Source organism: Cyanistes caeruleus, chromosome 4, assembly GCF_971803275.1.
Source record: "Cyanistes caeruleus chromosome 4, bCyaCae1.hap1.1, whole genome shotgun sequence".
Classification (NCBI taxonomy): Eukaryota; Metazoa; Chordata; class Aves; order Passeriformes; family Paridae; genus Cyanistes; species Cyanistes caeruleus.
The window spans coordinates 78,849,978-78,875,460 of NC_141704.1; the positions used below are offsets into that span (position 1 = coordinate 78,849,978).

A 25,483-nucleotide genomic window follows, 5' to 3' on the forward strand; every position below is an offset into this window, starting at 1 on the left:
TTTTAATTAATTTTAATTAATTTTATTTTTCCCAAGCTGTCTTGTCATAGCTTTTTAAAATATAAATCATATGTATCTTGTATCATTTTGTTATTACATCATAAAGTGCATGGAATTATTTAGTACACTGAGTACTAGCAAGAAACTGCTGGAAACCTAAAAAAAGCTCTACTTTCATTCCAGTTTCCTTTGGATGGTACTCTCGTGGTCTTTTTGACTGTAAGGACAACTTCCATTGTTGGCTGTTGAGCTACAACAAAGCTACTGGAAAACAGATTCCTAACCACAACACTTGGCATCCTAAGTGTTCTGGATCGAATTCTGGTGGTGCCCGGAGCCTGTGGCTGATTTGTCCTTCCAGGAAGCCACCTTCCTCCTGCCCTGTGCCTCGCTGTTTGCAAGCACGGGCTACATGCCGGAGATCTCTTCACCTTCCAGGTTGCCCAGTCAGGTTTTGTGCTCTGGCTCGTCTTGGCTGGTCCCATGGCAGAGGGAGCTGCATGGCAGCCTCTCCTCTACCCCTTACACCAGGAGGAAACCCAGGGGCAGCAGCGGCTCTTGGGGCTTCGTGAGTTGGGAGGGAGCTGAGGGGCAGCTGCAAAAGCGGTGTCTCGGTTTGTCTGCACCTCCCCAGCCACAGGAAATCCCCTCACTCGGCAGGAAAATTGGTGAGCAGTGTTTTTAGACCTGTTCACGTGCTGAAAATCGGTGGTCTTTGCTTTCGGGGTTTACAGTGGAAATTGCAAGGAGGTGAACATTTTCAGGGTGGCTGCTAAGATACTGCTTCTCTGATGATGGATTTTTGCCTGGAACACCACTCACTGGGTGAAATCACAGTGGAGATATCAGTTTTCCTAAAGTCTGGTCTCCTTTTCTGGCCAGTAAATTGACTGGATTAACCGGTCACTGTTGACAAAATTATCTTTTCTGCTCTTTGTCCCACAGGTGCCTCTCTCCCCGTTGGCTGAGAGGGTCTCATCTTGTGGAGAAAACCTTTTTCGGAGAACCCAAAGGACAGCAACACTGAAGAAAATGGACACGGTGCCCAAGACCAAAGTCAGCCCCAGGTACACATACCTGAGGGAGAAATCATTGATCAGAGCCTGTGTCAAAGGCAGTGCACAACTAGAAGTATTCATACTTTCATCAGGTGAGGCTGGGTGAGGACACTTCAGTCAAGGGGATGGCCCTGGAGAGAGGAGTTTGTCAGCTCGCCCAGGTCAGGTATAGAGTGGTCTGTGGTCAAGAAAGCATCTCAGGCACTGGCTGACCTCCACCCCAATGTGCTTCAGTAAGAATAGCATGAATATTTTTATATTTTAGGGCAGTTACTCTATTTTTTGGTCATCTTATAAACAGAACCAGCAATACCAAGACCACTTGATGGCATTTTTGTTTTATGGGCATAATGACAGCAACAGCAGCACCAAGAACATCATAATGTTTTATTAGCAAAAACAGTCCCAGCTGAGAATTTGCTCTTCAAGTTTTCAAAGCAAGATGTCCCCTCCTCTCATGTTTATTTTCCTTGTGGTGGGAGAAGGGACAACCAGTTCTCCCATTTTGCTCTTACCACTGTTACTCCATTCTTCATTTCTGGTGAATCCTTTCACAAATGCAGTTCAGATAATTACTGTCCTCTAGCAATAAATTGATAAAGACATCTCTTCACACAAGCTTCTAGATAAGCCAAGCACATTTTGTGGCACCTCTGCTTTTCATTTTTTGATCCAGCTCCAACATGGAGAAAAGTGAGGTTTAATGACTTGTTTACACACATACATACACTATGACAGCAGAGATATTGAAAGCTGAGGGAAGCTTTAGCATAAAATTGAAGATTCAACACAACTTTTTTTTTTTTTTAAGTGTCAATTATTTTCAGCTAATACTGGAACAAGATGATTGGCCCCTCCTCCCCCCAAAAAAGAGATTGAATCAAAAGAGACTGGTGAAATGTGAATATTATTGTTAATATTGTTAGTCAGAGTCTTTCATTCGGTTTCAAGTCCTTCACTCAAATTTTGTAACAGAAATTCTTCTACCAGTGCCAGGTGTAGGCGTACTTTAAGAACAAAAGTTAAAGAATGGAGAAGAGCTGTTACCTGAGTGCACTGGAGTCGTAGAGTCTGCACGCTCCTCTTCCCCCACATCTTTTGCTTCCCCATTTCAGGCAAGTGGTATCTATGGCTACTCCGAAATACACTGGGGCTGGAATCCCGGCTGGGTGTATTTAACAAATAGAGGTAAAGAAATTTACTTTCCAGGGTGATCAGTTCTGATCTAGAGGCCCATCCATGCAGAACATTAAATAGTGTATTCTAACAGCAGTGACACTTCCACACTGTTTGCTGGTTCGAGAAGACGTGCCTTGTGCTGCCCAGGCACACACCACCCCTTCCTCCCTGTGGGAAGCCAGGAAAATGTGACAAAACATCAAAAAGCCTGTGGAAGTCTGTGGAAGGGGTGCTGGCCATGGTTTTGTTTCCTCACCCTGCGGGACTTCTCTGGGCAAAAAAAAATAGGAAATACTTCTTTCTTGAGAGCAATGGGGTCTGTTCAGCTTGGGTGTAGGGGTGTGTTGGGTGAGGGATGACAAGGGACAGAGACACTGGGGCTGGGAGCCTGCTGTGGGGCTGCAGGAATCCTACAAGTATCTTGAGATCCTACTGTGGCAGGGGCAAACCTACTGCAGCTCTTGGGGGTGATGGAAAGGAGAAGCCTTTTTCCATGTGCTGACGGGGACATCCTGGGCTCTGTGTCACCTGGGGAGCCACCAATGGTTGCTGGAGGAGAAAGTAAGCCTGGAGACAAAATTCTGGCCTGCAAAGGTGTAAGGAAGAGCACCTTTCACAGCTTGTTTTGATGTAATTTCATCCAGTTATCCAACTCTGCTCATGTAAATAGGTGACTTGCTTCTTGCTGATTTTATTTTTCATGAAGACCTAGAGGATTTTAGAATTTCCAGTTCATTGGCATCTCCTGTTACCCTTGATTTCAGGTGGCTCTACCACAAGGCTGCAGTGAACCCTGCCCCCAGGCACACCCTTAGCCAGATTAATTCCCTTAGAAACTAGTGAAATGCCTGAAAAGCAATCACAAATTCTCAGCCATAACTGCTGCATAGTTGCTGAGCAAGGACACAAGATGTAATTTTGATGTGAGCTTCATAGTCCACAGGATCACATCTCTATATATATTGGCCTTGTGTAGTTTAATTATATCTAAGACATAATTAAGTGATTTATGAAGTACAAAGCAATTTCCTTTTTCAAACCTTTTTTTTTTTTTTAATCATATGGTATTTATTTTGCAGATAGACATTGCTCTTTCCAACAACCAAAGCTTAATTCTAAGATAAATGATTAGTGAGGAGTATATTAAAATTGACTCAGGAGGACAAATGGACTTACCAAGTACTCTTATTGCCAGGGTATAGATACCAAGTGCAAGTGATTTCAAGTGGGGTTTAATGCATCTAAAAATAATAAAAATAATAAAAGGTTGTTAACTAGAAATAAAGCACCAGGTGTATATAATTAGTACACAAATAGAAAGCAAGAGAAAGCAATGTGGCCTTTTCATCCTTAATGTCATGTACTTTGACCAAATTGCAGAAATATGTAAAAGAGGTGATAAAAGCAGAATGACACCTAGGAATTCTGAACATCTATATTCAGTGTCACATTTTAAGATGGTTGTGGATTTTCAGATGATATCAGCACTTAGGTGTTACTAACACAGGACAAGAAAATTGATAGTGAAATCAGGCATCCATTGGATGGTTTCATTCAGTTGGACACTCCCCAAAATTCAGGATCAGGGCTGGTACAAGGTATTTAGGCACTCAATTTTCATTGCACTCTATCTAGGATCAGGATCACACCTCCTGTAAAGGCACATCCTCCAAGCCATCCTCTGACAGAGCAGACCATTTGCATTTGCACTCTTCTAAGATTGCAGGGCGAGTCCAACACGCACATCCAATTCTTCTGGCTCCAGATGAGCCCTGCTCCAGATTTAGATCATCATCCTGGGTCCTTGAGGGAGGGAGAGGCAGGAGAGCAGCTGCCTTTCCCAGCCCTGCTATCAGCAGGGTGTGTATGGAGCCTCTCAGACTTGTAGGAATCACCTGCTCCACCAGCAGCAGCTCAAAATGTGCTGTTTCTCCCAGCACATACCAGACTGACTACTGCAATACCTAATCCAGCACAAATCTGGCTATATGTTTGATTTTGGCAAGTGAGTAGTGCCAGTCACATGATTAAACAAGGTCATTTTTGGTATGTGGGGTAACACCTATATTGATACGGTAATTAATGAAACTTTTGTCACGGTCATTCCATTCAATATAAATCAGAAAAAATGAAATGGGCTGAAATTCAGTTTGTCACTATGGATGAACACAGCACTCTGGAGGTACAGTCTGTGTGGTCTGAACTAGGTGACCTCAGCTCCTGCAAAAATTAATGTAATTGGGAATATGTTTAAAAAAATAATAATGACATTTCAGAACTAACTCTATTGTTCCCCACCAGGGGTAGTTTTCAGCACTGTATTCTCTAATGCCCTGGTCATGGATTATCATCACACAATCTGTCGATTGTGGCTTATACAAGCACTTCCATCTATGAGGGTATGACTAAAATGATTTTAAGTTGGAAGAACAGAATGTTGCTCTCCTACTACTACAAGCACTCCTCAGCCAAGAGTCCTCCTAAACAAATCTGAGGGCATAGAAAGCAAAAACTAGAAAATAAAACAAATAAATGGATATTTGATGTGGTTTCATAGGATTTATAAACTGCAAAAAATATCCTCTTTCACATGAAAAAAATTTGTTTAATTCTTTGTATTGTCTTTGAACGGAAACAGGAGTCCTTTGTGATCCTGAGTGATAGCCAGACCTCTTAGGGAGATCTTAGACTTCCTTTTTGCTGCCTACTCACCTGCTATTAATAGCTGGTGCTTGAACAACAGCTATCTGAACTGCAGGGCTTTTTTCTCAAAAACTGCAGGGCTTTCCCAAGTTCCTTGGCTACTGTAAGTAGACTAATACCACCAAAATGACATTTCAGCAAATGACTTGGTCACCAGCTGCAAGCTGAATGACTTCAGTGTGCAAACCATCAAGGTAAATGTCACTAAATCTTATAAACTTTTAGGGATTTAGCTGTATTTGTCCTCCATGGCAGGTGCAGTGATATCCACTCATCTGAAAACAGCTTGCTTAAGTGCTGGAACCTTAACAGAGGTGACTGAATACTGAATAATTTTTGAAAGAGATCATTGGGAAAAAAAAATATATATAATGAAGTCTGCAACTTGACTTTGGGACTATTTGTGTTCAAAGAAAATTTATTTTCCTTCTGGTAACAGAAGCTCACTTTCAATTCTGCCAGATTTTTGGAGGAAGTCTCTCAGTGATGGATTTCAAAAAAGACAAAAGTAAGTGTGAGCTTAAAGTGGAATTGTGCCCACAGGTCATTTGCAGTGCAGAAAAAAAAATAAAATTTTTGAACTTACTGAAACATGCTTTATTTAGCTGCACATCAGAGGTGGATACCTTCAATCCAGCAGGAGAATAAATGACTTCTCAGTTTCAGTTAAATGTCTCTCAAACTAAAATGATTTTCTGCAGCAATAAGAGCATTGGAGCAGAACCAATAAAACTGTTTTGCTGATTTCTTATAACAAAGTGGTTTAGTATTGTAATTGAAAACCTTTCTAAGCTTTTCTAACTGAATTGATTAAGCAGTAAGGGTCTTACTGCTTAACTGATTTACTTAGAAATCCAAGAGCAAGTTCATAGGGCTGAGAAGGGCAGGTAACTCCATGTGATTTAAGTTTGTACATGTTCAGCTATGAACATCTCCCAAACACTTAATTTTTTATGCAGTGGAGGCAAGAAGAAAGCAGGAGGTAGAGTATGGCTACCACAATTTTGAGGACAAATTTTGTGGTACCAGATCTGTACATTTTCCACCATATTTTTTATGGATAGAAGGAAGACATCATGTTGAGGGAAAGGGGAACTTTATCCCTGCATAGCTCTATGCCTGTATTTATCCAACATGTTAGAAACAGCCACAGAGAGCAATCTGGCATAAATCCTGAAGGCTTTGCTGCAAGCTCTCCACTCATGAATCATCCTCATCTTGGCGCATGGACACTTCAGCTGTGCAGAAGCTTCAGTAAAAATGGTCTAAAATGGATTTATAGTATGATTATTCTTGGAGTGAGCCCTTGGGGAGAGATGCTGTGTGGTTTTCCAGCACCTGCAAGGTGTATGAAGAAAGCTGTGCAGCTAATGTACACCTCACTGGCAGTGTTTGTGCAGGGCAGCAGAGAAGGATCCTCACCTCAGCCTTTTCTGAAAGTCTCTGTGTGAATATTTATTCTGGTTCAAGGACTGTGATGTTCAGCCAGTTCTAACACTGGCCTTGTCCATGTGGCATAAAGATACCAGCAATGAGACAGGGCCTGGTCCAGAAAATTTAGATCAAAAACAAAGAGAATTTGGGAGCAAGAAAACACAGTTAAAATACTAAAGATTAGTTAGACTGGATTTACTGTTGTTTTGTTTGAGAAGTAGAATGTGCCCATCTGGAAATAATTTGGAAAAAGGAACTGAGAAATAAAGGCTTCCAAAACAGAGCAGAGCAGGACTTGGAATCCAAAAACTGCAAGTAGCTGACAAAAACCCAGATTAAGCACTTGTCGTATTAAATGCCTTTTGCACTTGCTAAAATTAGCTTCAAAGCTTACAGCGATGGACAAATAGTTCCAGCAGTTAAGTATGCACTGGGACAAGCATTCAATAAATCTGTGATTATCACAATAGGAAAAGAAATCTCTTGCTAAAAGGATCATTAAAATGAGGAGAATGATCTGGGAGAGAACAATTATATGGAATATGCCACCTAGCTGCAAAACATTTCCCAATACTAGGAATACCAGGAGGGGAGGGAGTACCAGTCACGTGTCAAAACACTTTGAAAACATTTGGCAAAGCTAGCAGAAACAATTTCTTACCTTAGGAGCAGTATGTATCCGGGTGTGCCACCTACTGACAAAGTGTATGAAGTGATAACTGATATTACTAGAAAATACAGAAACATTTTGGGACACTCATTTCCTTTTTGACATGGTCCCACCACAGCAGAGGAGCCTTGTGAGGATTCAAAGGTTCCCACGCAGCTGCAGTTAAAAAATACCTGGAAGAGAGCAGGCAGAAGTGTATGATAACCTAAATGGTGGAGAAGTGGATGTTAAGGAATTGAACAACATGCTTTTTTGGATGGCTGAAAATTTAAGTCCAAAGCGGGAAATGTTTTGCAAAAGGAAAAGGCTTATTCAATGAAGGAGAAAATCATAAAGTATCTACCATTGATGAATCTAGTTATTAGGCTTTTTCCAAAAGTCTTGGTAGCCAACAGCTAAAAAAAAAAGCTTCCAGCATTCTCTGCTTGTGATTCCTGTGGGCAACAGCAAGGGAGAAGATTTTAAATGTTGGTGGCAGATTGCTAAAAAAACCCTGAGGAGTTCAGGGCTGAAGAGGATGTGTCCTGCTCAGTTACTCTGACACTTATTCCACTTACTCTGCCAGACCTGGCTGTATCAGGAAACATATCTGTCACATTTCCTACGGAAATGGAAGATGGCCTTACGGTGTTTTTCCCGCTGCCGTTGGACGCCTGGCAGCCGGCGAGGCAGGCGGAAACGTAGGTAACTCCATTCTCCCCACAGATGGGGTCCCAGTCGTCCTTGGAACACGAGCAGCCTGAGTTGCACTCTGAAAACAGGGCTTGCTCATAATCAGTCATCAGTTTGCTTCTGTGGAAAAAGAGAATTGCAAAGGTGTTGCCCAGCAGATGTGGAGGAAATCACGGTCACCTCCTGGTTATGCTCTCTGCCAGGCACACCTGGCCACACCTTCTCTCTGTAGCCCATTAAAGGCTGTCTCTTCACATCCACACAGCAGTGTAAATCCTTATTTCTCTGTAATCCAAAGGTTTTCACACTCTCACGCCACCTACTGTGAAATACTATTTACTTTATTAAGAAGGGCAACTAACAATTTATATTCATGCATTTTCTCAGATTTTTTATGGTTTCAATTTTGCAGTTTTAACACAGCTAGGCAAGTGGCAAAGAAGGGATTGAGTTACCCATGGGAAATGGTCTCTGTAGAAGTTAGAAAGGAACTTATCAGAATGTGATTCATCCAAACTGAGTGTCTGATACCTTGCACAACAGCTCTCTGCCAATTTCAGTCACCAGACACCAGTGGAGCAGCTACCAGAGCTGCTGTGAGTCAGTGCTGGAAACCCCTCCCAAAAAGTTAGTTTTACAGAGTAATAGCATGGGCAAAAATGTTAGCCTCAGGTGTACCATCCTCATGGTTAACATCATGAATCCTTAAGTTTTGAGTTCAAAGGCTATTAAATGCCATTCATTGTTCAGTGGCACACAAAGGCAAGAAACAATTAATTGAATCTCTTCCCCCCTACTGAGCTACTCACATTTCCAGGAATTACTGGGCTCAAAGGATGAGTCCCATGGCAATAATAATTAAAAAGTAATCAGAAAAATAATCTGCCCTTATGACATAAACCCCTCTGGTGTATGCCATAACCATGAGAAGGTCATGACACAACGCCCGCTGGAATGGAATGGTTTCCACTGATTGGAATCAAATTTCTGGAGAGCATATTCAGGTCAGTCACTCTCTTTTCAACAATACATACACTCTCTTTTCAACAACACAGGAGTTTGGTTTGCAGTAGCCCTTCCCAGGCCTTCCCAGCATACCTGTGGTACGACACAGTCAGCCCGGCCACGTCCGAGTTCTCACAGCCCATCGCAAACAACGAGAGGAGCAAAAGGTAACCAAAGAAAGATGATCCCAAGGAAAGTTTTGCAGCCCCTAAAACACCGATTCCAAATTTTTTCATGATCAGTCCTCCAGAGAATATTCCAAAGGCCACAGCAGGAATGTTAATTAGACCTGAAATCAAACAGAAAAATCTGTAATAATGAAAACCCCAGCTCAATGGGCTAACCTTGTCAGTCGCAAAAACAGCTGCAGCAATCAGATGAAGGAACAAAACATAAAAGATCGTCAGTCAGGGCATTTTCTTGGAGTGTTACAAAGGTGCTGGGACTGCTTTGAAAAAACTTACTCCCAAAGACATAATTCTTTGCTGGTTCTTTGACAGAGAGATTATGGATAAAGTTTAGACAATGCTCTTCCAATTTCTTAAGCTAGGTGGTTTCTTTTTTTTCCACAATTAGTTTGTCAGTGGAGTCATCTGCTGATTCCTAGAGGACAAATTTAGTTTTATCTAATGTTATGAAAGCTGGAGCAAGACCTGCCTTTTTTATTGTTTTCAGTGCTTCAAATTGCTCTGACAATTTTGATATCTATCAGAGATTGTGATAGAAACTGTTTTTTAAAGAAGAAGAAGAAAGAGTAAAAGAGGCTGTGAAAGAGAAATAAACATTGAGTTTGAGTCAGCCCTCAGGTTTCTTAGGAGGGGTGGATCTGGAGAGAAAGGAAAAGCAGGAAGAAAAATGAGCTAATTGCAGGCAGGGATAGCCACTCAGCAGGATCCTTCCCTAACCAAACCATCACACACTCTGTTGGATATAGTCCCTATGCGCAGAGAAATCAAATGGTTCTTAATCCTCACTCAGTTTGCACATACCTCAAAGCTTAGCTCAGAAAATCTTTAAATACAATGAGAAGTACTATACTGAATGTAGGGATTGTTTTCTGGACTTTCTTTGGCCATCAACTATACTTGAAGATTTCTCCTTGCTTTGAGGAGTTTCGTGCCAGGAAATTCCAGCTTCTATCTTTAATGGAATTAACATAGCACAATGGATCATTACAGCTTTTCTGCATATATATACCTCTGTTGCTGTGCAACTAATGCTGCTCTGAAACAAGGCAGTTCCCTCTGTGTTGGGTAGATGTAAACCTCTTTGCTGCTTAATGCTGTTGAAGCCCTGGACTTCTGGAGCTGAACCCCACATGCAGGTTCAGCAACTGGGCAGTGAAGCCCACCCTCCTGAAGTCAGCTACACAAATTTTGATCTCTGTACCCAAAGGCTGAAGCAGCTTCTCTCTCTTGTGTCGTATGGAACAGCCTGGGGTCTGACTTGAATTCCTTTAATTTAACACCAAGCTCTTCAGAGTCACCTATAGCACTCACTGAACTGATCTTCATTTCGTTGAAATAAATGGGAAGCCATTCAAGGCAGCAGATCTGTCTGATGATGAATTTATGTAAATCATTTTAAAATTACTTCTCAGTTATTTTCTTGTGTTGTACATATATTACTTTTCAAATTTATAGTTACATGGGAATTAAGATATCAAATCATGTAAATTTTACAGCAACTCTTGTATAGATAAACTCAGAGTTAATTAGTTCTGAAGCAGAAATGAAATAACTTACCTTCTGTGAGCCATTACTTAAAATCAGACAAGGAAGGAGAAGAAATGAACATACCCTAAAAAACATACAATTTTTCCTATATGTATATGCCACTCCTAAAATGTCCGTTGTAAAGATAATCAAGAAGCAGATGTAGCATTACCTATAACAAAGTTAGTTTTTGAAGATGTCTGCCCATACTGTTGCTCAATATACTTTGGCTTATATGTCACCATGCCAATTAAAGAATTGAACTGAATGATACTTGCACACAAATACAGAATGTAAACTGGATTCCCAAAGAGGTTCTTCAGTGATGGCAAGAATTCTGCAAGACAAAACAGCAGAAATAACAAAACAGCAGGCCAGAGAGAGAATAACTGCTGTGAGCAATGCTTTGTAACCTGTGTGCACCTTCCAAAAAAACCAAAAACTGCAAAACATTTCAGAGGGAATCTGTGAAGTTCCATGATGCTCCTAACAGCTCCCCCATTTCTCCCATTTCTGGGTGGAGGTACAGTGGAGCAAAATACTAAGCATCAATTTCCCAGAAGAAATATCTTGTTTTAAATACCTTCTTTCCACCATAAACTAGGAATGATTTGGTTTCTATGTGTTCTCAACAGCTGCATCAATATTTACCTTAATTTGGGGCAAAGAATGCTCAGCACAGCTGACAGTAAGCACAGACCTATTGAGGTACAGATTCAAGTTCTGAGGGAGAATGCTTTTGGCAAAGCATGGCCAAGGAAATGCAGTTGTGCAAACCAGTTCTTGTCTAAATCCAGAGAGCCTCCTCTAATACAGTAGCTGGTCTGTGGCTATCTATATTCTGATCAGATATTGGATATGTTTTCTTAAAGCTTCAACTTACAGGAAAAAAAAATAGCAAAAACCAAGGGTTGGTTTTCTTTTGAGCACCACTTCTGCAAGAGTCACTACATTTGAATAAAACTTTTGCAGAGCTTCATGATATGTGCTGGGTCACTACTGTAATTCTAGAAATCTCAGCCAAAGACATTCTCATGCAATAACAAGTCCAGAGAACATTGAAGAGACCCTTTTGTGTGTCCTATTGAGTTGGAGAATGAAACCTGAGGGAAAAAAAATATTTCTGAGACCATTAAAATAGGGACTTAGCATAAAACTTTTAAATCTAAAAGCCTTCGAGAGGAAATCTCAACAAACAGGAAGAAAACTCAAGTGATTTGCCTTTTGCCATCTCTGCCAGCTTCGCTTGTTGCCAATAGGATGTGTGTTGGTCCTTGCTCTCCTCAATGAACTTTGAGTGCTCAGAAGAGGTGCTGGAGTCCTTCCTGCTCTCAGGTTTTGGGAGGTGCTTGGGCAGGAACCAGAAGGGGATGCCGGCCAGGACGCTGATGACCCCAGCTATCAGGTACCCCAGCCACCACGCTCCCACCCACTGCACGTCCTTGGGGCTTATTGTGACTCTGTCTGGAGAAAGTGGAAAAGAGGAAACAAATAAATACGTTTTGAGAATGTTTGCTGCTAATAAGGAATGTGGTTTTGCAGGGACTTTCCACCCCCACCCCGCCAGGTTTAGCTGTGCTCTGTGTCACTAAGGGTGTTTTACAGGAGCAGCTGTGGGGACACATTGAGGACTTGCTGATTGCTGGGGCACAGCAGCAGCCTGGCCCTGGCACTGCTGTGCCACTTGCACATCCCCAGAGGTGCTGCAAGGACCAGCACGTGGGGCAGGCCACTCACTTGCTCCCAGTCAGGCTGTTCTGCACAAAAGCCCCGGGGAAAAAAAATTGTTTTCCTCCTGGTTTTATTTCTTCCTGTTTTCTCAGAAGGAGGGCAATCAGGAGACTTGGTACCCCCTGCTAAACCACTTTTCTAGGCAGCAACAACCTATTAAAAAAGCACATTATTAAAAGTACTACTATTAAAAAAAGCACAGGCAGGATCCTGAGCCTCAGTCCTGTTTCCTCCTGGCTCCCATTATCTCCCCAGAGCTTCCTTACCAGAGCATCTCTTGGAGGCACCTGCTGCAGATCTGCTGGGGCTGAGGAAGAGTCATTCCTCCTTCTTCCTCTACACCCACCCTTCTTGCCAGCCTATTCTGCATGGAACCACTACACTGCTGCCATCCTTTTCATTTCACAAAGTGCCTACTCTACCCCTGCTAGCCCCTCATGCCTAGAAGATAACCAGAGAGCTCTTGGCCTAAAATAGGCTTTTTGGAACCTGTCTGGATTTTTAAAGCCTAAGTGTTCTGACTTACCCAGGTCTATAAAGCCAATGTCAACATAAAGTTTGGCACAGAGGGATCCCAGGAGAAAGCCAAATATCGGCCCTATAATCGCAGCTGTCTGTACACAGCCTGGAATAAAAAACAGGGGACTGTTACACTCCTGAGCTGAAAGGGGAACTGGTTCTTCTGCATCTAACAGCAGATGTGATGGGCAGCAAGAGATGCAGCTACACAAATTGAAATATTTTCAAGAAGAGAAATAGTCATCAATAAAATTTTCCCTACCAGGATAACACTTTTTATTGTTCTCTGATTAAAGAGTTAAATTCAGCCTGAAGGAAATAAAGTCAGGAAACTGAACTGCCTAAACTTAATAGCAGCACCAATCTACAATTGCTAGAAATGCATTAGGTGGTAGGATTAAAGTAACTGGAAAGCAAATGCCAATTTTTAAATTTAACTGATAACTTTAAGTTGAGGTAGGCCCTGAATAGGCTGAGAAATCACTTTGCTTCGGTTCCCACTGTTAATGTTTCAATACACCCTCAGCCAAAATTTCTGAATACTTTGAACTTGAACTGGGAAGACTGAATCTTTTACAGGGAGAATCTGAATTTTTTTTTTTTGCCTTTTTCCTGGCTGGAAACTTGTCAAGAGCAGATGCTGATGAGATAGGACTTTCTGGTAATATTTCAGGTAAATGGGCACTGATCAGACAATGAACACAAGAAAACATAAGTCCAAACTTTCTAAAGTTTTGCTACTATTGTTTATAATCCTACATGAATCTGGAGGGAATGTTTTGAGTGCCCACTGAAATTCTATTTTAAGTGCTTAAAAGAGTGCCTGTTTTTATCACTTTCCAGAGAACTGAATGTGCACAGAGGCTCAGCAGTCCACATCCAGAAGAATTAAAAAGATTAGGGTAACAGCAGGAACCCAAGGTCAAATTCTTTTACCAAATTAAGATAATGGAACTGTGCTGGTATAATTAAATGGGAACTTGGTCTCTTGAGTGTACATGACTGTTAAATAAACTTTAATATTGGAAATTATGCAAACAAAACAATCAGGACAAGTTAATTCATTCATTCCGTTATTGAGAGTGACTCAGTTTCCTCTGGGGAAGAATCCATTAGGAAGAAGAAATAATATTTATTTTACCAATATATAAGGCAGCATTCTCTTCAACAGCATAATCATCGATGTATGTAATTCCCAGGGGCTGGATGGGGGTTTCACCTATTCCACGCAGAAGATTTCCGAGTAAAACGTAGATCCACATGTAGGAGCCTGCTTCCTTCTCACACCCTGTGTAGATACAGGAGACAACAACAATATGTTTATAGTAACAATTTGACACTGAAAGCTCAGGGCTTCTAAAATACTTCTGTTGTGGGAGAAACAGTTGGAAAACTGTGAAATGGCTTGAAGTAGACAATTTTTTGCCATGAGTTGCCTCAAGGATACTACAATTTTCTTCACAATTTGCTGCCACATCCCTTTTTAGAAAACTCTTTCACTTCCTTCTAACCAAAACTGGGATTTCCTGACAGAAGGATTTGGGAAACATTAATCATAGTGAGCACTACCAGCCCCGAGATTTAACAGAGATCCTTCTCACCTGCATTTATTTTTGCTTGAGGTTTCTCCAAGGCTGAGAGTGGAGTTTGGCTTTTGTCCTGCAGACATGGAGAGAGGCTAACAGTCGAATTGATGGTGGAAGGGAATCTTTCATACCGGTATCTGTTTAGAAAACAAAGTTCTATTTATTCATAAATACTAATAAGAAAAAGCAATCAGATCTGTAGCTACCAAATAGGCCTATAGTACTTAAATGCAAATTTCTTCTGCATCCATATGAATCCATCTGGATCCATTGCCAGTGGTAGTTTACAGGGGATAAACAGAGCTCTATTTACACTGCAGCTGTACATGAAAATAGTCCCATTGTTTCTTTCTGAGTCAGGGATTCATTTCAGTTTAGCAGGCACTTTGCTCTACCATGATCCATGAATTTGGACTAAGAGATTATCAGACACTGGTGTATCCTCTGGCTTGTGATTGGTACTCAGATTGTCTTCCTGAGTGTCATCATCACTGCTTTAAAGACATTTTAACAATTTCTAAACCACATCAAAATGTGACCAATCAAGATCAGAGACTAATAAAAAAAATAGTTGATTACAACTGAAAATAGTGTACACGTTAAATTATTTGTTCTACAGTAATAAATATCTTCACAAAAAAAAATAAAAAATAAATGAAGTAACTGCATCCCCATGTGCCTATTTCTATCTTCATAATCAATGCCTAAATATTTTAGTGAGCTGCCATTCAGTGTGCACAGCCCAGCTGGAAAACGCTGATCACTTTGCACTTACCGTCCCATGAAGAACTGGGGCATTGCGATTAGGAATGTTCCAGCTGACATAATTAAGCAGCCTGCTCCAATTATTCTTGGCCTATGAAGCTTTGCTCCAAAGTAGCTCACTAGAATTATGATCAGGAGGTTCCCTTTGAGAGTACAAGAGGAAAACGGAGTTTTACTACTTGTTGATAAAAGATCCCCTAAAATAACAGTTCCTAGTATTTAGTATAGGCACTGATTTCAGGGAGGCAGGGCTGATGGGGTTGGTCTTTCTCCTTCTTTCCAGGCATCCTACAGGAGCCCAGTGCCTTCTGTGATAGGAAAACCATAAACCATTGGATAAACAGCTGGAAAAGAGGAGAAAGACTGTGCCAGCTGAAGAGAGCAAATAACCAGAAAAGCAGAAAAAAGAGGAATCAAACAGAGTTTTATACACTTAAATTAAGATTTCATTCCTATGAGTAGCACAGTCCACTGAACACCCATGAGATAAACTCAGTATTCTGAAATTGTAAGAGACAATGACATGCTGGAAACCTTAGTGTGAGAGGGAAGGAGAGGGACCAGACAAGAAATGTAGATTACAGTAGTTAGAGGTTTGTTCTCCTGCTGCTTAATAAATCACAAAGGACAAACACTTGTAGGGGAGGTAGATTTCTGCCTGCAGAAATCTGTGCAGGCAAATTCTCCTTCAACACTCCAAATGTCTATTAGTATGAGTTAGCTATATGTTTAACTCATCAAATTACATTTTTGTAATGTATATGCTGAATTGCTTGTATTAGCAACCTTATCCTGTTGAACATAATCATACTGATGGTCCCACTTATCTTTACTAGTTGAATCTTTCTCAGTTTTATGGTTCAGGGAGATTCATACAATCATTCTTCACAACAAATTGCATTACTCTTTTTTTTTCTGAAAATAAAAATGGGTTTATACAGCACATACCAATTTCAAAACTTCCATCAATAACACCAACCAAAGAGGAAGGGATGTCAAATCTTCTTTCTATTTGTGTGATAGTGCTTTTTAGATAACTTCCTGACAGTGCTTTAGCAAAATAAACAAAAGACAATGCAACAAGAAATATCTGTGGAAAAAAAAAAAAAAAAATCATAGTGATTAAAATCAGGCAGTCTGATTACAGAAGATATATAAATTATTTTTAAACAAATTCTGCATTCCTACCTCCTTTTTGCCAAATAGCCAAACCAATTATTTCTCCTACTTCTTATTAAATGCTAGACTGCTGATTTGTTCATCTCTTATGAGCATTATTGATAAAAACTTAATTGACTCTCAACCATTGCTAATTTCAGGCAGAACCCAAAGCTACTGCTCTGTTGACAGACAGAAACTTGTGATTTTCTCATGAGGGAGTGTCTTACACAGTAACCATATGGGGAAATGCTAAATGTGGCTTGGTGGGGAGGTGAGTTTATTAACAATCTGAAATATGTTACATGCTCTGTGAGATGAACAATGACCTGCCAGGCAATTCTCTTCTAGGCTCAACCTTCTCCTACAAGATCCCTTCCAATCTCTAATACATGCATCTTCCTCAGAGTGCACCTTGCATTTGCTGGGGACAGCCTTGTCCCATCCTTCTGTTTTGCAGAGATGGTTTTCTTGTAGCTATCACTATATCTGTTTTGGCATGTTCTTCTCTATCAGGAGTGGGCTTTGGAAATTAAACTCCATTTCCCATCACAGTGCTTTGGTATATACTTCAAAGGTGCAGACTGAGCCCCTCTACCACAAAATTCAACTGGAAGATGAGGGTTTGTCTGAAATGCATGTAGTAGGAGCACAGGGTCCTTAGAGTAGACTCTTTGTTCCTGCAGTTCTACTGCCTAAATTTGCCCTCACTGAATGCAGCCCAGTTGAGTTTCTGTGCTCCACAGATATTCACACACAGTGCAATTGGTCATGGAAAGCACAGCATTGCTTTCTGCCTTCAGATAGAGCTGGTGACTCAATATGAATACAGATGCTTTCTGTAAAACCCAGTCCCAGAAATTAAGAGACATGTTAAGGTTTTATTTGAATAAAAGTCTAGAACCTTGTGCTGCTTCTTCATCCTATCTGACAATCACATTCCCAGTAAGCAGGTGCCCTGAGCAATGCATTCACCTCCTGTGCAGATCTCATTACAACATCTCATTTGACAAGGTACAGGGGTAATCACTGCTGGATGCAAATTCTTGTGTTAAGGTTCAAATATATCTGTGTCACACACTTTATCCAGGGCTAGTTATCCCTCCTTCAGAAACAGTTGTGGGTAAATAAACATATACAACAACTCTCTGGTTCTTTTTTCCTACAGCAGCAGCTCTCAAAGAACTCTCTAGTACAAATATTGTCATTTTCTGTATATTTATGCCCTTGGATTTTAAACAGCAATGTGAAAGCACTTTTTTTTTTTTTTTATTTACAGGATAATTGTATAGGTAAACTACAATTTAAAATGTTTCTGAATGTCCTTGGCACAAATTTTTTTACTGTGTTTGCAACTGTCCCAGGTATGCAGTGGTGGAAAGACATTCCTGATTTAGGTCTGGGGCAGAAACGTAAACATAATTTCACATTCTCCTCTGGTTTGTCAGTGCATGCAAATAGATATTTCACCACATCTTTCTGATTAATAAAGACAATTTTAAGATATAGGAGAGTTAAAAATGAAGGTTGATAATTAGTAAAAATAACCTGTTTTATCTGCTTATTATTTTCTTGACCCATTAGGCAAAATCTGAAGCAGATTTCTTCATGACTTAGAGATACCTTTAATAATTTCATTCTGACTCAGCAAGACCTAATCAGAACTAAAAAGGGTTAGTTCACCAAAAAAAGGAGAGGTTTTCTAAGTTTTTACAGGAATACATTAGTTATATTGGTTTGGGTTCCCAGAAGACACAACTTCTTTAAAGAGAAAGAAACTGCACTGAAATATTATTATTTTTCTGTTTCTGGAGTTAATAAGCTGATTCCTGACTGGCTAATCTGTGACTGAAGTTTTATTCATTGAGGGATTGGATTATCATTATAGCTAATGGAGAAGCAATGATAGAATTGTATTATGGTGCAACATTTGTTTAGTACGACTCATCTTCTATTTCAAAACAAAACCATTTAAAATTTATAGACTTCAGGGCAACTATTTCCCATGTACTGGGGCTGGATTAATATCTGAATGTAGACGTGTGTTTGAGTGAGGGGCAAAACCAACAGAAATAAAGACTGTGTACGATGAAAAGAATGGGGCAAGGCTGAAGACTCATTTTCTGTGTAACTCAAATCACCTCACCATTGCATGGTGATTTTGAGACCTCATAAAGAGGGTCAGCATTTTGGAAATCAGGTAGAGGCAGCAGGCAGAGCTTTGTGCTGCCTGCTGTGTCCCCATGTCCTGAACAGGGAGCAATGCTCCTCCGAGGTGTAGGTAGGCACAGCTACATTGTGAGGCTCAAAGCAGGGACCTCCCATCGTGTCCAGGAAAAACTTCTTGTGGGTGAGAGAAATGTAGATAAAGCAGAAATACTTCTAGTTTCATTTCAAAGTCACCTCATGCAGAGTTCTCTTGAGTGAGGAACATTACAATGATGCTTTAATAATACAGCACTTGAAACACATGGACTGTAATACAATTTTACTTTGGGGGAGCCCAGGAACCATGGCTTCTATTTTAGGAAAGCAATCTGTACTGACAGCTGCCTGTGGAATCTCTGCCACTGCTCTGCTACCAACTTCAGGGGGAGCAATAAGGAAGATAGAGGGACTTTTTAGGATGGGTCCTGAAGTTCTTAAAACATGCGAGCCTCAGCCAACAAATGGTATTTGATGACTGCCAAATGTTAGGCAAATACATATCTGAAGAAGATTTTCTTGTGCCTTAGAAATACGTCTAATAATTTTATACTGACTCAGCATGACATAATCAGAACATATAAAGGGATCATTCATAAAGAAACAAAAAAAAATAAAAAAACCAAACCAAAAGAAAAAAAACCAAACACAAACACACAAACAAACAAAAACCCCCCCAAAAAAAGAAAAAAAAAAAGAGAAATTTTCTAAGTCCCTACAGGAATATTCAAAGACTCGTACTCTACCTTTATACCTCCACAACACGACTGTTTTTCCTTGGATGCGGATGATTCAGATTTGAATGAAGACCGGTCCACAGGCAAGACTGTGTTGTTTGAGAAAAAGTGAGTATTTTCTTTTGATGAAATCTCCATGATGGTATCCTCTGCCTCTAAAGCAGAAAACATGGAGAACACTTTAAAAGGGCATCCTATTAGCTCAGCCTCAAAAGCTCATCATGTGACAGCAACACCCCGCTGGACTGTTTTCCCAACAACAGCAATTACCAAACTTTACAACAGAATCTGCCCATTGCACTGGATGTTTAATTATGGAAATTTGCAATCCACTTGCCTATAATAATGGAGATTAAATCATACTCAGCAAACAGCCATCATCTTCATTCTCTAGCTATCATCAATGTGATTTCATTAAACATTTGTCCAAGTGTGGCCAGCAGACTAAACAAGGCTCATTATCATTTTAAACAACATTTCTGAAGTCTGCATGTAAGTTCACGTTTCTAGATGTGAGCAGGTCTGCAGAGATTTCTCAGTGCTGATCTCTGAATTTCCCATAGATCTGGGACATGAAGTAATTAGATCAAAGGAAATCTATCCCCGTTAATGAGGCACTTGAATTGTTTTAGATGGAAACATTAGCTCTAATCGTCTGATGTTAGCTAATGAGTTACACAAGAATAAAGAGGTTTAGTTCCCTTTACCATTTTACATAGAGTCTTAGGGCTCAGTGGTTTCAGGAAAAATGTGAATTTGCTTCTTTTCAGGTAAATACAAAGTAAAGAAAACCTAAATACTGCACTTTGAAAACAAAAGATATCAGTAATTCTTAAATCTCTGGTTACATACTGCAGTACTTTGTTCTTAATTTCAATCTCTAAATCAGATCTGAAAATATTTGTGAAATCAGCTTCTGTGTTCACTTTTAGGCAGTCCTAAAAGTCCTAGCACTTTTACAGAACTGCTGCCTGAAAATATGAATAGGAAAAGTTGCTGTTCTTTCATGTTTCTCTGAAGACAGAGATCTTAGATAAGTTAAAAATACATATAGTTTTATGTATATGTATATACTCTGGACACATGTGTTTTCATGGCTTCCCAAACAAGCACTTGCTTTATCAGAAGTACAAGTGAAAATAACAAAAGTATATCTTTTGATGCTAAGATTTGCTCATAGGCTCTGTTCATGTATGAGCAAGAAAAAAGGACTTTGCTTGTGGCACCAAAATTTTCACTGGGATCTCTCCATCATTTAAAATGAGAGGTATGACTACATATAAGAGAAATATTTGCATTTCACACTGTCCTGACAGGAACTCTAATGTATTTTCTTGTCAACACTTAAGAGTACTGAGATTTTTTTTCAATTAAAAAATATTTTCGTGCTTGCTGAACACTTACTGCACCTATTCCTGTTCTGCTTCTGATTTTCTTGATATCTTGGGAAAAATCACACTAAGAATAGTCTCTCTCTGTCCCACCTTTGAACCTGTACAATGGGGAAAGACAGCGTGTACCTCACAGGACTTGCATGAGGATAAATTATTTTATGACAGTCACATAAGGGGTGCTTCCATGTAAGCACATCAAATAGCCTCTTCTGAAAGGTTTGAAATACTCTGCATATTTACAGCAACTTTGGAATGAAAAAACCCAAAACCTGAAAGAGGGAAAACATGTTCACCAGAGCTAAATGAATTGTCTTCATCTCTGAGCAAAGCAACTTCCAGCTAGAGGTGTGGCAGAGGTGTAGAGGGTCTCCTCCACTGCACCACATATGTAGGATTGGTCAGAACACAAAAAAAATTTGCTGTGGTGGTGTGAATATGATAAAGTGATGTTTGACAGCAGCATGCAAGCTTGTGTTCCTCTGAGTTGAAACAAATCTCAAATGGGCAGCAGAGCTCAAACTAAACTTATGCTCAAATGATTACAGGACAAAAATTGGAAACATTTATTGTCTGACTGTCAAATTGAAGAGTGCAAGGAAGGCCTGATATCCCTGCAGGATCTACAGGTTTTAATATATCCCCAGTTGCTCTTGTGGCATGGCTTTAAGGAGGTTGGTAGTTTTCAGAGCCACCTTCAGCCATGTGTCTCAGAACATCAGTTTGGTTGCCCTGACAATGCCTCTGATGGAAACTTTTAACACAAGACAGAGCACAGAGAAATGTGCCCAGTGGAACCACAGCCAACTGCACTATTAGTTTTGATCCTTCCTCTTCAGTGCAACCAGAATACACAGGGCTGTTTCACTGCAATCACAAATTTGCCACTCAAATACAGACTGCCAGCTCCAGTGGGAGGTGAGGGACATCTCTGGTTTTGTCCAGGGAAATACCTGGATGGTAAAGACGGTCTCTTACTGAATTGGGTATAGTGATAACCTCAGGTTGTTGCCATATCTGGGATTCTATATTTCTCTATGACACAGAAAATGAGGACAGAGAATGTCTAAGCATTTCCTTTCCAAACATGGCAGGAATGCCAGGAAAATGTAATCATAGAATCATAGAATTGCTTAGGTTGGAAAAGACCTCTAAGATCATTGAGTCCATCTATAGACCCACCACTGAGAGGTCCACCACCAAACTCTGTCCCTGAGTGACACATCCACCCATCTCTTAAATACCACCAAGAATGGTGACTCAGCCACTTCACTGGCCAGCCCATTCCAGTGCTTGACAACCTTTCCAGGAAAGACTTTCCTGGTATGCAATCTAAACCTCCCTGGTGCAACTTGAATCTGTTTTCTCTTGTCCTATTGCTTGTTACTCAGAAGAACCTGACCCCCCTCACTACAGCCTCCTTCCAGGGAGCTGTAGAGAGCCATAAGGCCCCGAGACTCTTTTTCTCCATGGTAAACACTCCCAGCTCCCTCAGCTGCTCCTCACAGGACTTGTGCTCCAGACCCTTCCCCAGCTCCCTTCTCTGGACACATTCCAACATCTCAAAGTCCTTGCAGTGAGGGGCCCAGAACTGAACACAGGATTTGAGGTGTGGCTTCACCAGTGCTTACTACAAGGGGACAATCACTGCCTTGGTCCTGCTGGCCACACTATTGCTGACACAGGACATGATCCCATTGGCCTGCTCCTGCACCTTTAAGATTTCTTTCTTGAACAGTGTCCAGCCTTCCTTGAGCCCTTTGTCCCTCAGAACTGCCTCCCAAGGAACTTTGTCAACCAGACCTTCCCTCCAGAAGACCAAAGTGGCAGCTTGCTGAACTCCCCTCCTTACTTGTCCAAGATTTAAATCTCTTTCATTTCATGATCACTGTGCCCTAGACAGCCTGCAAATGCCACATCTCTTGCCAGTCCTTCTCAGTTAACAAACAGGTCAAGTGGGACACCTGCCCTCGTTACCTCTGTCACCAGCTGTGTCAGGCAGTTTTCTTCCTCATGGCAGGAACCTCCCAGACCTCACTTCCTCTCTGCTGTGCTGTGTTTCTAGCAGACTGCCACATCTGCCTTGCTGGCCTTTCCACTGACTCCTACCCACAAACAGCTGTCCCTGTTGGTACTGTCATTAAGCTCTAGAAATCCAATGGGGCCACCCCACTGCCTCTCCCTCTGTGCCTGTCCCTTCTGAAGAGTTTGTGACCATCCACTGCAGTGCTCCAGTTGTGCTTCATCACACCTACAACAACTGGGTAAGTCCAGGTGGGTGACACCCTGCCTGCGCCCACACCTTGTCCCTGAATGTCTCCTGGACTCACAGCTGGGGCTCAGACCCCTCCTTCCATCCCTGGCTCCAGCTGCCTGGGGTGTGGGAGCCCTCTCTGGTGGCTCTGCTTTCCATCCCTCCAAAAGCACGCCCGGAGCTCACCTGTGACACAGCTTGGGTGGCAGTGGCACTCACCGTCCTGAGAGCTGGCATGTGGACCTGTGCCTGATGGTCAGGTCCAGGGGCAGACCTGTTCCTGAGCATGCATTCAGCAGGCTAAGGCACCTCCAGGCAGCTCCTGAAGTGCCCCTCCACTCATCCAGACTCCAGGCAATGAGGAAACATCCTTCCCCCCTCTGGAAACTCCTCCACTCCGCAGTAAGCCTCCTTAGCCATGCCTTTGCTGTGTGTCAGCCCACAGGCACAGGAGCTGCACTTGCTGGGCTGGGTGGACACAGTTCACTCAGGAACCCTTTTAGCTAAAAGACATCCTCTATGAAAAGCGAAGCAACAAAGAGAAGAAGAAAAGCCAAATCTTACCTGGCAGCAGGAATCCCCAGAGATGGTGCCTACTAGTTTTCATAGGTAAGCTTCCTCTCCTGCTTATGCATACCCACACTTGCATGCACAGGCACTGGTCCCAGCTTACAAGGGGGAAAAATTGGAGGGGAAAACCTCCTCTTAGAAATGACCCTGTCTGTGGGTGTATTTCTTATACTGGAAGTAGAGAAAGAAAAAGAATAGGAGTGGAGGAACTTGTTTTGTCTCTTGTTTTGCCTGAGCATTTTCTATTTGTCTGCCCCCCATCCTCCTCCCCCACCTCCCCAGGTTTTTCTTCCTCTGTCCCCTCCTATCAGTTCCAGGACACTGGGCACACCAGCAAGGCAAAGATGCTGGGTGCCCTAGATGGGAATCATGAAGGGCATTTAAACAGCTCATAGAGGGTATTTTCTTTGCAAGTTGCTCTAAGTTTGATGAGGCACGTGACAAACCTTGTGGAGAGGAAAAAAAAAAACCAAAACTCTGATCTTATTAATTGCTTAATTCCAGGAAACAAAAGAATTCAAGAGGGAATGGACTTGGAAAAAAAGAGAAAGTGGGGAGTACATGAGAGAAGACAGGCTGGAGGGTGAACAAGTGATTCACAAATATTTCTTATCCAGTCCCTGGTCCTCCCTGTTATGCCCAGTATGCCCTGCTCCACAAAATCTATGGGGCAATGTCCCTATCAACATGAAAAAAACACCCCAAAACCAGAGTGAAAAGATCCTTTAAGGGGGAGGACAGGATTGCATGGGAGAGTCAGTCAAGTCCTTCACCACAAGCAAAGAAAAGGAAAATATTGAAGACTTCATTCCCACCCTGAGTTTTTCCTGCCACAAGGTCACAGCAGCTGAAACATTTATTTGCAAGTTTGGGAAAAGGTGAAGGATGTGACTAGTTCCCTCTGTAGTTTGTTGAGCTGAGAGAGGCTGTAAATCCTCTACCTGCTACCCTGTAGGCTTTGATTATCTAAACAGAAAAGGTATTAAAGTTAAAAATTCTTCTTCCTTTTCCCTTCTTATTCCCTCCCACCCTCTGCAGTACAGCAGGTTCCCATGGCAGCTAAGACCTCACTCACACAGCCAAACACAGAGTAGGCTTTTGCTTTCCTAGATTTAATACAAATTATTATCCTTTCCTTTGTTATTTCACCATTTTGGGTTCTTAATGCGGCTGGAATTTTATTACACTACACATAATTCACATTTTGTACTTTAAAGTGTCTTGTATCCCTCTTTGGTTTGGGAACTTGGAAATCTATTTTCCCCTTTCCGAAGAGATATCAGGGTGCCTAATAGTTCACAGTAATTAGTGATTAGGAGACTTAGTGATTATGAGCTCTTTCAACCTCTTTAAGAGAACAGCTTCCAGGCCATTTCCTTCAATTATTAGGAAAACTGAGTTTACACAATACGGGATCTGTACTAGTTCTGCATGACCTTTAATCTTGATTGCTGACCTTGTTGCTTTCAAAGATTTCTGACACAGATTCCAGTTATTCTGCCACTGGTAACATTTACCACACTGTTCTTTAAAATAAGTGAAGTTTCATTATCAGATATGTAAATTTGGTATAAAAGTCCCTTAATCCTCTAATCCATTATGCTACAAATTGTATTGCCAAGCACCAGAGCCTTGTCCTCCACACAAACAGAAAAATACCTATGTTCTGGTTTTATGTCCTTTAGAAGGCACCAGTGCTTTGAAAAACAAGGCCCACAAGATTTAGTGCAATCCTCTCATCTTTCCTGGATTTTTGTTTCATTGTAAAACCTCAGTATCAGGTTTTTACCACTGTTGTCTCTTACTGAAATTTCTTTACAGAGCCTTCTCTGACTGCATAGGTGTTGATATCTTAACTGGAACTTCCCCAAAACCACTTGGGAGAGGTATTTTCCATTACAGAAAGTTTTCTTACACCTCCAGATGAGTGTCACCATTCCTTTATGAACTAATTATAGCAGCTCCTCAGAAATGACTAAACTTACATCCTCTACAACGCTTTTCAAGATGCTCAGGGTAAATGAATGATGGATCCTCTCTAAAATTCAACAAGTTAATCTGACAAAAAAGAAAGTCTCATCCAGGTAGGGATTTCTTAGTCTTCTAGGCCTTGCAGGATGTCACATGGAAA

At 41.2% G+C, this 25,483-nt stretch overlaps 1 protein-coding gene and 1 long non-coding RNA gene across 3 annotated transcripts in view; one reads left to right on the forward strand and one right to left on the reverse strand.

The window, feature by feature from the left end:
• SLCO1C1 (solute carrier organic anion transporter family member 1C1) lies at positions 1-23,645 on the reverse strand. Of its 2 annotated transcripts, none has more exons than XM_086885496.1 (15): positions 23,347-23,645; positions 19,147-19,292; positions 15,986-16,127; positions 15,048-15,180; positions 14,288-14,409; positions 13,828-13,974; positions 12,694-12,792; positions 11,658-11,900; positions 10,609-10,773; positions 8,815-9,010; positions 7,671-7,836; positions 7,036-7,217; positions 3,414-3,478; positions 2,106-2,223; positions 1-1,077 (listed from the first exon to the last, which is right to left on the reverse strand). In XM_086885496.1, exons 1-15 carry the CDS (start codon positions 23,429-23,431, stop codon positions 855-857), a joined length of 2,232 nt encoding a protein of 743 aa, XP_086741622.1. In that variant the 5' UTR covers positions 23,432-23,645; the 3' UTR covers positions 1-854. The 2 variants fall into 2 exon arrangements, with proteins under 2 accessions (XP_086741622.1, XP_086741623.1); XM_086885497.1 differs by lacking the exon at positions 23,347-23,645 and adding an exon at positions 22,969-23,194.
• LOC147653812 (uncharacterized) overlaps positions 23,201-25,483 on the forward strand; it is a 12,438-nt gene continuing 10,155 nt past the window's right edge. The window contains exon 1 of the long non-coding RNA XR_015285804.1: positions 23,201-23,391. This is a non-coding gene — a long non-coding RNA (uncharacterized LOC147653812). The remainder of the gene's footprint in view (positions 23,392-25,483) is intronic.

What these genes read in the sequence shown, in the direction of transcription:
- SLCO1C1 (XM_086885496.1), bottom strand. Translation starts at nt 23,431, where the DNA reads ATGCAAGTGTGGGTATGCATAAGCAGGAGAGGAAGCTTACCTATGAAA. An exon ending in TCAAGCAAAAATAAATGCAG is followed by an intron (nt 13,975 to 14,287) that starts GTGAGAAGGATC and finishes GTATCTACACAG; the next exon opens with GGTGTGAGAAGGAAGCAGGC. An exon ending in ACGGCAGCGGGAAAAACACC is followed by an intron (nt 7,218 to 7,670) that starts GTAAGGCCATCT and finishes GCTCTCTTCCAG; the next exon opens with GTATTTTTTAACTGCAGCTG.